The following is a 16218-nucleotide window of genomic DNA, read 5'->3' as shown; positions in this document are numbered from 1 at the left end:
GGCCTCTTGTAATTTATGGGATGCGAATATGGGACATTTAATGACTTTCATCGCTATTTCTGAAATATGAGCTTGAGAGGCCAAATCATCCATTAATAGACATTAAAAATATCTAATTAAGAAACGCTAACAGCTTGTTCTAATACACTGGGCCCCCAGGACTGACTCCGGTTCTCAGCTATAATATATTTTTGCATACTGCAATTCTGCAATTCAGAGCATGTAAATGGTAAATTGCTGGCATTTATATAGTCACCTGCTGCAGGACCACAGAGCGTGTCCAGTGAGTTACCTGCTATAGGATCACAGAGCGCGTGCAGTGAGTTACCTGCTGTAGGATCACAGAGCGTGTGCAGTGAGTTACCTGCTGCAGGATCACAGTGTGTGCAGTGAGTTACCTGCCATAGGATCACAGAGCGCGTGCAGTGAGTTACCTGCTGCAGGACCACAGTGTGTGTGCAGTGAGTTACCTGCTGCAGGACCACAGTGTGTGTGCAGTGAGTTACCTGCTGCAGGACCACAGTGTGTGTGCAGTGAGTTACCTGCTGCAGGATCACAGTGTGTGCAGTGAGTTACCTGCTGCAGGATCACAGAGCGCGTGCAGTGAGTTACCTGCTGCAGGACCACAGAGCGTGTCCAGTGAGTTACCTGCTGCAGGACCACAGAGCGTGTCCAGTGAGTTACCTGCTGCAGGACCACAGAGCGTGTCCAGTGAGTTACCTGCTACAGGACCACAGAGCGTGTCCAGTGAGTTACCTGCTACAGGATCACAGAGCGCGTGCAGTGAGTTACCTGCTGCAGGACCACAGAGCGTGTCCAGTGAGTTACCTGCTGCAGGATCACAGAGCGCGTGCAGTGAGTTACCTGCTGCAGGATCACAGAGCGCGTGCAGTGAGTTACCTGCTGCAGGATCACAGAGCGTGTGCAGTGAGTTACCTGCTGCAGGACCATCTGCGTGGCGGCCTGGCGGGACTGGGCGGTCAGCCGCTCCTCCAGCTGCAGCGCTCGTCGCTGCTCCTCTGCCAGACGGGCGTGGACGTGCGCCAGCTGCTCCCGCGACCCCGCGCCCGCCCGCTCCCGCAGCTGCTCCGCCTCCCGGGCATGCTGGGATTGCGCCAGCGTCAGGCCCGCGTTGGCCTTCAGGAGCTGCGTCAGCGAACGCAGACAAACCAAACGTCAACCCTACTCACAGGCCAGTTACGTCACCGAAAGCAGCCCCAGGTCCAATGCTAAGCTGTGTGTCTAGCTGTGTGTCAACATGGAGCCTTTTTTAAATTCTAGTGTTTTCATTACATAATTATTTTTGGTTTAAGGTTTAAGTACTAAGACTGAAGTCCCAGAGTTCGATGCACATATATGGAGCACCATGTGACACTGTTTCAGCCAGTGTGTGAGCACATGAACGGAGTGTTGGGGTCCTCACCTGGTCCTGCCCCTCCTGCACGGCCGTCTCCAGCTGAGCCTGTTTGGTCCTCAGGGTCTGGCACTCCTGGGACACCACCTGCAGCTCAGCCTGCTGGACCTGCAGGACCTCCACCTGGGGGGGGGGGGGGGGGACGGCCACAGCTTTAATAACCACCCAACCCTCCACTCACCCCCCACACCCAAAACCCCACAGGCACAGACAGAGGAGCTCATCATTACCTCGTTCCACACAGGGACAGTTAATTAGGACCGGACAGTGAGTGAGTGTGGTAGAGGGAGAGAGTGAGAGAAACCATGAAACCTGCAGCCCTTGGCTGGGGTTAGTCCTGTCCATAACCTTGATTCCACTACTGAAAATCACCATTATATATTTTGTTTCATAAATGAATACCATGTATGAGAAGTACTGACTATTGACTTTTTATGTTTCAACATGTAAACAAGTGGTGATGCAATAACACTGTAGAAAGCTGATACTGGCATTTTCTTTAGATTGGTGAGAGAAATGCAGAAATGGAGGTGGTCCCCTATGTCCACCAGCAGGGTGCAGTACCTTGCGGAGCAGGTCCTGGTTTTGGGAGCGCAGGCTCTGGCACTGCCCCTGCAGGGCCTGGACCCTCTCCCCCTCCTGGTTCTGCTGGGCCCAGCTCAGCTCCTCCTTTTCCCTCCGCAGTCTGTCCACAGCAGCCTCCAGCTCCTTCAGCTGAGCCAGGACACACACCGTTAGACACGCACACGCAATATATTCATATTCACCTTCATCCTCCTGACCCAGCAGAAAAAAGTTTAAGTATTTCACTTTGATTTGGTCACTTTTTTTAATGAGTTGCATATCCAAATCCATGCATTTAGACCAGGGTTGAGCCACAGTGCCTGCTAGTTTTGGTGCGTTTAAGCACAAATTATTCATTTACGTTATTGTTTGGCAAAAAGAGCCCACACACCCTGTTGCCAAGGCCTTTACTGGCTGCTGACTGTAAGAAAACCACAAAAAACTGCAGATACTGTGGGCCTCCAGGACTGGAGTTTGACACCCTTGTTTTAAAACTTCTCGTTGTTTCTCCTTGGCCACTCCCAACAACAGAACCCTTCTCTTCCCGGTTCATATCACATGATTACCTTCTCCTTGGCCTCATGCAGCGTCCTCTGATTGGCTGACAGTTCCTGGGCCTGGAGGCCCTTCTCCAGAGTGGCAGTTTGGAGCTGAGAGTGCAGCTGTTCCGTCTGCGAGCTGAGAGAGTGCACAGCTTCCTGCAGAGTCTCCATCTGAGGTGGGACAACAAACACACACGCACACGCACACCGCACCACACACACAACTTCAGTTCAACGTTCACTTTTAACAGCCCCATGGTAACACACACAAAGCTGTAATAACACATTAATGCCTCGATGTGCTCTTGGCATGCTAAAGCCTTCTGCTGGGGTTGCACATATACGCCTTCCCCTCCATTTCTGTACAAAAACATACAGTTAAAGCTCCAATTAAAATGATAAATTACAGTCATGTTACTAAAAAGGGAGCATCTCTCATTACTGGACCTTTTGCGTCTTAACTCTTACAGTAGCGTTCGATTACTACTTAGGATGTTCAGTTAAGAGAATTCTAATCACATAATTGTGACCTGGTTAACAGAGCCATAAGGCATCCAGTAGACAGGTAGTAGAGCAGCAGAGTACCCAGCCTGTCACTCACCTTCTGCAGCCTATCCTCAGCCTCCCTCTGCAGCCGCTCCTTGTCCTTCTCCAGCCAATCGTGTTTGAGCGTCAGGCTGGTTAGCTCCGCCTCTACGTCCGTCAGGCGCTGCAACTGTGGGGCATTAGAGCACAGATTAGGGCAGCCGAATAAAGCAAAAAAAAAATATATATATATATATATATTTCCAAGTTGAAAAATGTCTGAGCACACCACTGCATTCCAATTAGATTCCAATTGTGAAAAATGTTCTGAAGTGTACCTGATTTTATGCTCAAGAAGACAAAGTATAATTCATGTATTTAGCAAGTAATCTTAAAAAACTATTTTTTCACACGGGGTGCACAATTTTCCTAAAAGAGGAGCACTGTTGAGCCCCAACAAGGTCTTGGAAGCACGGTTTGTAGACCCTAGCCAATGCAGTATTTCACTGAACATGTTCTCATTGGCCTCCACTGGCTTCCTATTGCCGCACGCATCCGATTCAAGGCCCTAGTGTTGGCATTTCAGGCTGCTAAGGGGACTGCCCCACATTACATACAATCCCTGATCACTCCCTACTCCCCAGCTAGACCACTCCGGTCTGCCAGCTCTGGTCGCCTTACGGTTCCCTCTCTACGGGCACCTGGCAGTCGAGCTGCACGTTCACGCCTGTTTTCCGTTCTGGTTCCTCAGTGGTGGAATGACTTGCCTACCACTGTCAGGACAGCAGAATCCCTCCCCCTATTTCGACGCAGACTCAAAACACACCTCTTCAAACTCTACCTTAGTCCTCCCTCCTGATTTACCCCGCCCCCCCCTTCTGATACCCCTATCCCTGTCTAACCCCCCCCCCCCCCAAAAAAAAAAAAAAAAAAAAAAAAATTTGCACTTATGATGACGACTATGTTTAGAACAGCAGTCCAGGTGTATTTTCCTAGTTCTGGATGTGATGCTTTGACTTGTGGTAGAACCTATGCACTTGTAAGTCGCTTTGGATTAAAAGCGTCTGCCAAATGACTAAAATGTAAATGTAAATGTAAACATGTAAGTGCAGAAATGCACTAAAGATCTGCAGACACTGCAGCCCTCCAGGGCTGGACTCTCACACTCCTGTCTTGAAGCAGACATTCTGGATTGCTCCTTTGCCTGAAAAAAATTACTTTGCCTCACTGTAGGGAATCAAAGGGAGGCACTTATTTTCCCATTACGATAATTACAGCACCGTTATGAATGGAGCTATTGTTTACGGTGATTTACAGTAAGCCCTCCGGAGACTGCAGTATGGAGGAGTGGGAGTCCTTTTCAAGCCAAATTCAGTTCCAGACAGCATTAAGGAATTGGCTTTGTTAAATAGGATAACCATCTGCATCAGGTGGTTCAAGCCTCACAAAGAACAAAAGCTTAGTCAAGTTAGGACTTTAAACACAAAAGCTGGAACAACAAGACAAACAACTAGATTATATCACTTTACAGAGGACATATACAGCCAGTTTCACAGATTAAGCCTAGTCCTGGATTACATTCTATTTCAAATGGGGATTGTCCATACCCATAGAGCATTTAAATTAGACCATCGCCTTTACTGAATGGGGAGGGGCTTTTACAGAAAGAGGAGGGGCCTGTACCTTCTCCTTGGTGGCATTCAGCTCCACCTCCAGCAGCTCTTTGTCCCGCCCCCAGCCCGACTGCAGCTGCAGCTGTTCGCGCTCCCTCCTGTCCGTCATCTCCTGCTGTTGCCGGGCGACGGCGGCGCCCTCCTCCTGCTCCCGGGTCAGCTGGGCGACGCGCTCCGTCAGCAGCTGCACGGCGCCCTGGTCGGCACGGAGACGGGCGCTCAGCTCCGCGTTCTCCCCGCTCAGCTGCAGGTTCCGGGAGCTCAGCTCCAGAACCTCCTCTCTGTACTTTGCATTCTGGGAAGGGGGAAGTGGAGCTTTGGTCAGAGACCCTCCGGTGAACCAGGAGCCCCTCAAAAGCACTTTGAAGACCAATTATTTTTTTGCTTGTCTGCCGTTAAGTCAAACACACCAGGAAAATGACAAGAATAGAAAGTGTAGGTTCATTATGGGATTGTATAATTGTATTTTATCAATAGCTGCATTATTTACTGCAACATTCAACTGTTGAAAGGCTGCACACCCTGCGGTCAATGGCAGCCCTTCCACTAGAACTGCCTGATGTCATGCCAACTTCTTCCCGTAATTAATTATCCCAAATCAAATGGATGACCTGATCACATTTTATCAGAGCTAAATTTAATATTACACTTATGAAGCCCAGCTGAGTATGATTTCTTAAATGAAACTGATTTAATCTGGGAGTGAACCACAACTGATATTTAATCAGAAAATTGAACCTACTTTTGGTACTGGCCTTAAATATAACGAACATCAACATTTGGATTGTTAGCTGTCAATTCCTTCAATTTACAGAAATAAATGTAATAAGTAGTAGTTATAAAAAACGTAATACAATTTTAAATAGCTGATTGCCGCACCAACAGATCCATTGAAATCCATCTTAACTTCACAACTTTGTTCAATTTAGGGACGGTGTTTCCTAAACAAATTCCTTAAAATCAGTCCACAGCATTTCAATCAAATTAAATGTAACCACACAACCTTAGAAACTTAAAGAGGAGCCTGGGCGTTAGCGTTTATAGTCCATCCTGTGTTGTGAGGATGAGTGAGTTGGCGGTTTTATCTGGGTGTTAATCGTGCACATTGCTTGCCTCTTTGAACAGCCTCTCCACTTCCTCCCGACCCTTCTCGTGCTCTTTATCCCGCTCATCAAGCTTCTTCCTGTGAAAAAGAAGAAAAGAATTAAGGAAAGCTGACTGTCTGTGATCACAGGCAAAAACATACAACGTCTCTCTCCGGCCTTTGAGATTTCTAACATTAAAAGCACCGCGCCAATCTTATAATTATCGCTTTGATTAAGTACGCCCCATTTCCTCAGATCTACCAGCAGTCTTTACACACCTGTGGCCATGGTGCTCCGTGGTGAAACGGCACTATTCGATTACGGGCCTGTGGTGTAATTGCCATTTAAGTTCTTTAATAGGTGGTGACGGGAGAGGGGGAAAATGGCCGCAGTGCTCACCGCTGCTTATTGACCTCCTCCTCCAGCCTCTGCACATCCTCCTGTGACATCGCCAGCCTGTCCTTCAAAGCGCCGTTCTCTGTGGTGACATCATCCAGCTTTCCCCTGAGAACGAAATGAGCGAAACCTTAAATGTGACGGTGTACCGTTAATGCTAACGCTAACGCTAAACACTTTGTGTTTCACGAATTATGCGCTTCGTTTTTTCTATTGTACATTTACTGAGTTAAAGAAAAGCCGGATGGATTTGTTTAATCACAGATTTGCTTAGGAATTATACAAAGTGCAACACCCTTTTTACAACCTCTTGGCACATTCTATATTGGAAAGCTGGTGCGTAGGCAGGTTTTTGTTTCAACAATTATGCTGGCTCATTTCGCTAAGTAGATATATACACCAGTGCTGGCTCGCCAGTAGTGTACACGCACAGTGTAATGTTTCCTACAGGGACATTGTCAACAACTGTCAATCACAAGTTTATGAAAACGAGGCCAAAATGCTTGATCATGTAAATTATGAAATATTGAAATGTACACACAAACCTTGGCTCGGGAAACAAGATCTTGTCAAATGAACAGATTAGGTTTTCCATGCAGATTAGTTGCAAAAACAAAAACCTCATCTCGTGCTGTTACTCACAAACCAAGTCTACGGTCATGCATTTGGGGAAAGGCAAAGAAAATCATTCAAAGTCTGTTAGCGAGATGCAGCGAAGTGTTAAATGATTCCTGAGCAGCATTCGTTTCACACAGCACAAATCCGACTGCAGTGCTCATCAGGCGTGAGGTTAAAAGATTCAGAAGAGTCGCTCGGTTCAAATTCCATGGGTTAGTGGCAGTGTTATCTCACGGGGGAGTGAGACGATCGCAGTCACGATTAGTCATTCCGTTCTGCCCGTTTGGGGCCAGTATCCTGATTCAGGCGGATGCAGGTTAGTTGTTGTTTGTCGCGGTTTTCCTCCTGCTACCGGCCTGCGCGTCACAAACCTCTGAGGCCCGGCCTGGTCCATCTCCGCCTCCAGAGCCAGGACCAACCGCTCCATCTGCTGCAGCTGCTCCGCCATCTTGCTCTTCTCCTCCCGGAACCGCCCCTCCACCCTGCGCACCTCGGCCTGCGCGTCTCCCAGCGCCCGCCGGAGCTGTCCGTCACAGTCCTGGCCCCGCCCCCTGAGGGAGCTCAGCTCCTCCTCTGCGGAGCTCAGCTGGGAGGCCAGCTGCTCCAGTCGGTCGCTGCGGTCCCTGGAGAGCTCCTCCGCCCGCTCGAGGAGCTTCGCCTTCTCCCCCGCGTCTCTCTTCAGCCGCTCCGCCAGCCGGGTCTGGGTCTCCAGGAGGGCGCGGAGCTCCAGTTCGGCCTTGTCCCTCCTCCCCAGCTGCAGCCGCAGGTCCTGGACGGCGTCCCGCAGACGGGACGACTTGGCCTCGGTCTCTGTGATCCGCGCGGACAGCCGTTCCGAGAGGCGGGCGTGGCGGGCGTTCTCTTCGCCGAGACGCCTGCTCTCCTCCTGCTGGGCGTCCAGGGCGGCTCGAACCCGCGCCCCCTCTGCCTCGTCCTGCCCCAGAGCCTCCCGCAGCACCTCCTCCGCTCTCCTGGCCCGCTCCAGCTCCTCAGCCTGACCCTCCACCCGCGCTCTAAGCCTCTCCACCTCCCTGCCCCTCTCCTCTAGCACCTCCTCCAGCTGGGCCTTGTCCTCCTCAGCATACTGCACCATGGCAGCCAGACGGAGCAGCTCCTCCCCCCTGCTCCTCAGCACCTCCTGGTTTTCCTCCACTGTGCCTCTCAGGAGTTCCAGCTCCTCCTCTTTCACACGCAGCAGCACCTCCTGCTGGGCGCCGGCAGTGGACAGGGAGCCGGGGCTGACCAGCTGCGCCTCCTTCTCCTTCATTAGGGCCTGGAGCTGCTCCCTCAGCTCACGCTCCCTCTCCCCGGCCTCCTCCAGCTCCTCCTCCTTGGCACTCAGCTGGGAGCCCAGTTGTTGCACCAGGGCCTCCTGGGACTGAAGCGCCAGCTTGCAGTCCTCCAGCCGAGCCCACTCCTCCTGGAGCTCTGCCTCCAGCCCCGCCCCCCTGGCCTCCAGCTGCTCGGTCTCCATGGCGACGCTGCGCAGACGCTCGGTCTCCATGGTGACGCTGCGCAGACGCTCTGTCTGCTCCTGCAGCCGGACACGCTCACAGTGCAGCTGGTGCAGCAAGTCTCGCTGGGCCTCCGCGTGCTGGGCCTTCATCCCGCCCCGCCGCCCCTCCTCTTCCTCCCTACGAGTCACATACTCACGTATACTGTGCGCTGCGTTGCTGTAGTAACAGGATGCCCAACTCAAGTGGACCAGTGCAGTATGGCAGTCTGTGTTATACTAGGTTACGTGTGAGTCGGCCCCTTCAGGTGGTGAGACTGTGTGAAGTATTAACTCAAATAATAAACACTGATGAAAATGTACACCAACAGTCTAAGAATGAGCGAGTCTTGCCGTTGGTGTTACTCTAACAGCAAGCGTTAACTATCCATCCATCATCTGACCTGCTTATTCCTGGTCAAGATCGCGGGGGGGTGCTGGAGCCTATCTGAGCATGCATTGGGCGAGAGGCAGGAATATGCCCTGGACAAGTTTGGCAATCCATCACAGGGCGACCCATTAAATATTCTCACCATGTTTTAAACTACTGCCGCTTATTTGTATCGCCACAAACCGCATAATCTGCCTGATAATGTAACAGCCAGTCTATAACATACAATACCGGACAACTAGACCCCAGCAGCTCTACTCTTATCCACCTCTCTCTGGCCCAGACCACAGCAGCTCCACACAGACACACACACACTCACACACACACACACACACACACACACACACACACACACAGCTCCACCCACCTCACCAGCTGCACCTCCCGGTCCAGCCTCAGCGTGAGCTCGGCCTCCAGCTGGTCCCTCTCGGAGGTGAGGCGCTGCACCAGGCTGGACATCTCGCGGGCGTGGTTCTGCTCCAGCTCCGCGCGCTCCCGCTGCGCCCGGCGCTCCTGCTCGGGCCCCCGGGGGCCCCCCGCCTGCAGCTGGGCCCGGGCCTCGGCCAGGCTGTCCCGCAGGCCCTCCGCCCGCTCCTCCGCTCGCGCCTTCTGCTCCTCCAGCTCGGCGATCTCCATCTTGAAGCCCTGCGAGATGTCCTTGCGCTCCACCTCAATGTTGCGGCGCATCAGCTCCAGGCTGCGCTCGTAGAAGTTCACCTGCGCAGGGGGAGGGGGGGAGGGTGCGGTGAGGGCAATGCGTGTTATGAAAAACTTAAATAGGTTTCTGTCATGGAGAGCCATTTGGAATGACGCCCAACTGCAGAATCTGCAATTCACTTAAAACGCCTAATGGAACAATCCCAGGACTTTTAAAATATTTTTGATTCTAATGAAGTAAAACAAGCAAAAAATGATATATAATCATCATTCTTTATTAGGCAAAGTTTCTCAATGTTCTGTCTCTCTCAAACATTTACTGTATTAATGACTTTATCCCCTACAAGGCCCCCCCCTCTGCTCTTTAAAGGGTTAAGTACTTAACTCACAACAGCATTTCTCTGAGAGTATTGTGTATGAGGAATGCACACAGATTACAGGGACACAGCGCAGGCAGCCTGCAGGGCAGGGAGAGGGCGTGGTGCGTACCTTGGTCTCCAGCTGGATCTTCAGGTCCTGCACCTCCTGGCTATGTTGTTCCTTCAGCCGCTCCACAGCCAGCTCCGTCTCGATGCTCACGGTCGCTGACATGTTCTCCAGGGAGCCCAGGCCTGGGGAGAGAGGGGGTTAGGTCACTACGTTTCAATCACACCAAGTATTTTAGTCTTATTCATTGTACTGCTCTGCTAAATACCTTACTAAATACTAAATTACCTCAATTGCCGACGCGGTAAGACAGCTTGACTAATTACAAGATTCATCAATGCGGTAAGGAAATTTCACTCATCAAGGAAACAGCAACTCATTTTCAGCTTGATCTTTTGTCTTATTACAAGACTAAAATGTTTGTTACGGTCATTATTGCAGCGAACTGTATGGACAATCGTAGGGGTGGTGATTTCAGGGTGGTGGCAGAGGGTCTTCTCACCATTTTTGTCTGAGACCTGGAGCTTCTTCCTCTCCATGGGGGAAGTGCCTCTCTTCATCTCTGGGTCATCTGCAGCACAGGAGCAAAGACAGAATCAGAGCCTCACTCACAGGACTGGCAAAGTGTGAGAGACAGAGCGAGAGAGAAAGAGGAAGAGAATGAGAAAAAGAGGGAGGGTGTGTGAAAGTGGGAGGGAATGACTGAAGCTGCGAGAGAGAGAAAGAGAGGAGAGTGTGTCAGAGATTAGAGACAGAGAGAGGGGGAGAACAGGAAGGAGAGTAGGTACAGAGAAAAGATGAACACAGAGGGTGGAAGGAGAAGAGAGGATGGAGAGAGAGTTTCAGAGGTAGGTGGAAAGAGAAGATGGGGGGGTTAAGAATAGGAAGGAGATTGTGAGGGAGGAGTGTGGACAGAGAGGGAGAGAGAGCGTTATGTGGGCAGTGTGAGGGCACTCTACCAGAATCTGACTCTGTGGTGAGTGCTCTCCGGTTGGACCAGGTCTCCCACGCCCTCCTGCTCCTCCTCCCCGACCCGCTCTTCAGCACCTCCAGCTCCGAATTCAGCTCATCGTTCCGGTCTCGCAGCTCCTGTGAAGCGCACACACAGCAACATGGCGTCAAAAAACTTTGTATGTGCGTGTAAATACAGCACACACAGCAACATGGCGTCAAAACACTTTGTATGTGCGCGTAAACACAGCACATACAGCAAAATCACCAGACCCATCTTCCCAATACATGCAACACCATGAACTACAGAACACAGCACATCTGCCCCAGGAACCCTCATCCCACACAGCACATCTCACACAATGCATGAAGGCCTCAATACCTGCCCTGCACAGCTTAAAAAGGCACCAAAAACTGTTTCTGAAGGGTCCTGAACATTACGATCTTTGAGGTCTTTTGGTAGCCGCTTTAATTTTAATTACCTGTCTTAATTACTGTTCTGGTTTCCTAATAGTATTTAGCTCAATTCGAATCATACATAAAGGAGTGATGAAAGACATTTGGTGTTGTTTTATAGTTTGTTTGAAACTATCTTTGAGCAGGCTATACATGTAAAGCCGGGTTCTATGCTGTATGCTTATAGGTATATGTGGTCATTACATCACTGCAAGAATGTAAACAACTTCAGTAAAAGGTGAGGACACATTACACCGATGTCAGGATGCTCACCTTCACTTTCTAGGTTTCCATAGAAACAGGAGGCGTTAAAATATGAGAATAGGGCATAGAGTAAGATACAGGCTGAACTTTAATATTCAGCGAGTCGGTTCCCGTGTACTTTTACATTATGAATTTCATCACAGCATGCGATCTAATGTTGCAGCCCAGTGTTAAACAGCCACAGAAAAACAAATAAAAGCAACAGAAAAATCACAGCTTTTATGCCTACGGCACCACAGTTGGCAGGAGGTCATGGGGTCTAACACCATGGTACAGCTTCAGCTGCAGAAGTACGCAATGCAAAATGGACAACAGCACTGGACACAGACGAGCAAAACTGCGATGCTGCGATTCCACAGGAGATGTAGAAGCGACTATGGACGCCATGCTGTTGAATAGAGACCATCAGCCAACCAGGAAATGCAAATCAACAGAAACTGGCAGGGTTCTGTGTAGGAAGTAGGATGATTGGCACGCCCCCTTCTGCCCCCTCCCCCCCCCACACACACACACCCCCGAGCCCCGCCTCACACTCACCAGGCACTGTAGCTCGTACTCTTTGATGATCTCAGAGAAGCGCTCTTCCTGGTTCATTCCCGAGAGAGTGCCAAACTGCCAATCAAATCAGTCGCATCGCATCACACCAAGATCGCACAAGCATCATTCACATTAAGTGTGACATCATCTCAGAACACAACCCACTGCATTTAGCTTCGGCCATGCAGACCAGGGTGCAGAATCACCCAGAAAGATACTTGGATTATGGTAATGATAATTTATGATTTTTCAAAACAAATTCAAATACATGAAATCCGACAAGAAAAGGCAATTTCTTTACCTACATTCACATGCAACATTGTTAAGAAGGGAGGACAAGCCACCATATTAAAGCAAAATATATGAACCAATAAAAAAATAAAAACCTACCATTACAATGATATTATCGGTAATGGCAAAACAATAAACAGATGACACAGGCTCAACACGCCAAAGGATGGGCATTACTACTTGCTGCACTGCTTACAATACTACCCGCATCGGCAAGTAACACCAACAGAGACCAGTCAGCCGGCTGCAAGCGGGGCTGACCCCAGGTCAGTCTCTTACTCTGTCCAGGAGCAGGGAGTCCAGGTCCCTCTGCAGTTTGGAGACGGTCCCCTCTGCCTCGGAGAGCTTCCCCTTCAGCGCGGCCAGCTCCCTCTCCAGCCTCTGGTTCTCCTGTCGCAGAGCAGGAGCCGTTAAGTCAGCGGGACTCGACACCGCCACGCCCTGACACCCCACACCGCCACGCGCGGAGAGCACCGCAGAACGGGTAAGGAGAGCCGTGTTCAGGAGATAAAAGCGCTTAGAGGGGGCCAGGCGGAGCGCAAACAGGACGGAGAAACAAAATAACACACGGGCCGGAATCACGCGCTCTAATCCAATTCTTTCATTAGCTGGAATCTGGGCTTTCACCAACAGAGAACAGAGAGAGAGCTTGTCATAAACGTACTCCCCAAACAAATGACATTACATTACTGGCATTTAGCAGACGCTCTTATCCAGAGCGACATACAGTTGATTAGACTAAGCAGGAGACAATCCTCCCCTGGAGCAATGCAGGTTAAGGGCCCTGCTCAAGGGCCCAATGGCTGTGCGGATCTTATTGTGGCTACACCGGGGATCGAGCCACCGACCTTGCGCATCCTAGTCACGTACCTTAACCACTACGCTACAGGCCGCCCAAATACATCTACACACAAATATATATAGTCTTTTTTTGTCTGTGAACACACAGTTGCCAATGGTGCATTCACAAAATATGGAATTTAATTAGAACCTCCCAGGTCCTGAAAACAGCCAGAATTAACTTCCTTGTGAAGACAAAAGGAACAGTTGCATGTATTTGTAAGTCAATGTTAAAAAGACAAATGTTGAATTCAAACCACAGTCAGTCATACGACCACCGCCTTCACATTCCTAAAACTCAGAGTAACTATAAAATGAATCCCCGAAATAAAATAAATAAACAACACAAGAGACACCAGGCTGTTGCGAGGGAGAGGCTGGACACCGCTGAGACGTCTCTCACCTGATTAGACGCGCTGATCTCCTCCCGCAGGGCGGTGTCCTGCGTCTGAAGGGTCTGCACTTCCTCCTGCAGCTGGGCCCTCTCCCACTCCACCTGCTGCAGCAGCACCTCGCTCTCCTGCTCCGACTCGCTGCGCAGGGCCGTCAGCCTATCCCGGTACTCTTGCTCCAGCCCCCTGCCAATCAGAGGACCGCACACGCTGAGACACGCCCCCTCACCGTCCGTCCGACCTATGAGCAGAGAGGCTTCTTGGCCCCTCTACTTCGCATACCCAATAGGACCCTCATTCTTTCACGCACCATCTGCATAGCACTTGCATATCTGAACGTGGACAAACACGCAGATACACATACACCAAATTCCAGCTAAATGGACACTTTGGTCTACCGATACCCATTCCCAAGTAACTAGGTTGCACTACTGCTTGTAAATTCTTGGAATTGTTTCACATCAATAAAATGACCACTCACTTAAACAGTTTAGCTCAATATATATATATATATATATATATATATATATATATATATATATATATATATATAAAAAACAAAAAAACAAATGTGTTGCTGTTTTGTTATTGGCGGAAGGAGCTGAGAGGTCAAATGTCTCACACCGCCCACCAGAGCCTCCTGTTTTCAGCGTCTGACGGAGACGTGCGTTGTTGGCGTTCCCCTGCCCTTGAACTTCAGGTCAGTCCGGTCAGGCAGGCTTCCCGTGCGGATGAATCGTGACAGGGGCTGGGAAGCGTGGCGGGAATGTGGCGGGTAGGGGCGGGGCGAGGAAAGCGGACGGACCTGATTTTGCTCTCGTTGAGCGTCTCCATGGTGGCGTGCCGGTCGTCCACCTCCCGCACCAGCTGCAGGTTGCAGCGCTCGGCCCGGTCCAGGTCCACCTTCACCTTGTTCCGCTCCCTGCAGGCCTGCTCCGACTGCACCCTGCGGAGGGAGGGGGGTTTAGGGCACGCGTGTGTACGCGTGTGTACGCGTGTGTACGCGTGTGTACGTGTGTGTGTGTGTCAGGGATTGGGGGGTCAAAAACACAGGGACGCCATATATAGTCCAATAAGCAAATACTTTAGGGTCTTTACAGAGTCTGTGGTAAAGATCTAGCTCCCCTGATCTAAGAGACTTGTGTTGTATTTTGCCTGAAAAAAATCATATTATTTTTTTAAAATATTAATTCTTACTATTCAGATTCCATACTTTTTCTAACCACAAGCTAAAGCCACAAGTTTAATTTCTGATAGAACTGATCAAAATAAAGCACACAGGTCTTACCTGGTAGATCAGGTAGAGGTAGAGACTTAACTGAACTAATAAATGGCTGTTTTCAGACAGAATTAGGGTTTTATATTTTCTATAATGAAATGGCAGTTGCGAATGGAGGTCAGCTTGAAAAGCCTACAGAAACAACCTGCCTGTTCAGCCCTGGAGGGGGGGACCGAGTGAGTGGGATAGGGTTTGGGACGGGTTGTGTTCGGTTGAAGACCTACTGCAGGAACTGGATCTCGTTCTTGTAGGAGATGAGGGCGGCCTGGTGGATCCCGTTCCCACTGACCAGCAGCTCGTTGTCCAGAGCCAGGGTGAGCTCGGCCAGACTGACCTTCTCGTCCAGCGAGAAGTCCAGTGTCTGAGAGAGACAGAGAGAGGGGTCACTGCACTGCTTAGACTTCCTCAGCACACACACACACATGCAGGTAGGCACATAAACACACGTGTGCACATACACGATCATATGCCAGAGTTTTCCATTCTTGGACTGAAGTGAATTAATTGAAATACAAATGACCCCACACATGTACACAGTAATACACCCGGGTCTCAATGGAAACAAAGGAAGCAGGACAAAGGAAAAAAATGCATAAAATAAGATCACTGACAAACTACAAAAGCAAAGTCAAAACACTGCCAAAGTAAGACACACGTTAGCTTATTTCTAATAACACAACAAAACTAGTTTCTATTAAAATTGAATATTTAACACAACCATGACGAGTTATGCAGTATTAATATCCTTCAACTGTGAGGGAACATCCCTGCACATCTTCTCCAATTCCTCACACATCAAAGCACTTCAGTGCTGCTCTGAATATTTCAAACCCTCGCCACACCAGAGTCCACCACAAGGGGCCGCACTAGCCTCCTTCAAGCAACAAGCCAGACAAGGCAATCGGTGTTTCAAGGCCACTGCAAATACTTGCGTAACCACGACTGCACAAGAACTACAATAAACTCTAAACCCCCACCTCTTTATAAAAAAGGAGAGTTCAGTTGAGCGTACTGTATGGAAAAATTGAGGTGTGTTACAGAACCTTTCCGTGCGGTCAGGTTACATAAACGGTGTTGGTTTAATCGGGTTCACAGGACCACCCCGGGGAGCTCACCTGCAGGATGTCCCTGCTGTTGCGGATGCCCTCGTCGCTCCAGGTGGTGATGATCCGGTCGGCGCTGGTGAAGCCGGACCCGTCGTCCAGCCGGGTCAGGAGGCGCTGGCCCACGGTGGGCGACAGGATGGAGGGGGAGGTGGAGCGCACGGAGCTGTCCTCGAAGGCCTGGGGATCGGCGGAGAGAACACGGGCCATGGTCAGCGTCCGGGTCCGGGGGTGGGGAGGGGGCCGGCACCCCGGTCCGGATGCTCAAAACAGCGGGGACTGGGGCTACCACACGGCTAAGCTACACAATGTTCCTGCTAGG

General features: G+C 50.3%; 1 protein-coding gene across 1 annotated transcript in view; it reads right to left on the bottom strand.

Moving 5' to 3' along the window:
- ninl (ninein-like) overlaps positions 1 to 16218 on the bottom strand; it is a 34887-nt gene that overhangs the window by 2857 nt on the left and 15812 nt on the right. Inside the window, exons 8-26 of the mRNA XM_061228772.1 lie at positions 15909 to 16076; positions 15018 to 15154; positions 14320 to 14460; positions 13526 to 13700; positions 12562 to 12672; positions 11992 to 12066; positions 10743 to 10872; positions 10286 to 10354; positions 9847 to 9968; positions 9068 to 9417; positions 7189 to 8451; positions 6203 to 6307; positions 5832 to 5901; positions 4729 to 5013; positions 3122 to 3235; positions 2545 to 2691; positions 1979 to 2128; positions 1424 to 1537; positions 937 to 1146 (exon numbers count right to left, since the gene is read on the bottom strand). Coding sequence (XP_061084756.1) covers positions 937 to 1146; positions 1424 to 1537; positions 1979 to 2128; positions 2545 to 2691; positions 3122 to 3235; positions 4729 to 5013; positions 5832 to 5901; positions 6203 to 6307; positions 7189 to 8451; positions 9068 to 9417; positions 9847 to 9968; positions 10286 to 10354; positions 10743 to 10872; positions 11992 to 12066; positions 12562 to 12672; positions 13526 to 13700; positions 14320 to 14460; positions 15018 to 15154; positions 15909 to 16076 — 3936 coding nt within the window. The remainder of the gene's footprint in view (positions 1 to 936; positions 1147 to 1423; positions 1538 to 1978; positions 2129 to 2544; positions 2692 to 3121; positions 3236 to 4728; positions 5014 to 5831; positions 5902 to 6202; positions 6308 to 7188; positions 8452 to 9067; positions 9418 to 9846; positions 9969 to 10285; positions 10355 to 10742; positions 10873 to 11991; positions 12067 to 12561; positions 12673 to 13525; positions 13701 to 14319; positions 14461 to 15017; positions 15155 to 15908; positions 16077 to 16218) is intronic.

Source organism: Conger conger, chromosome 18, assembly GCF_963514075.1.
Source record: "Conger conger chromosome 18, fConCon1.1, whole genome shotgun sequence".
Classification (NCBI taxonomy): domain Eukaryota; kingdom Metazoa; phylum Chordata; class Actinopteri; order Anguilliformes; family Congridae; genus Conger; species Conger conger.
This window is presented reverse-complemented; position numbering and strand designations above follow the sequence as displayed.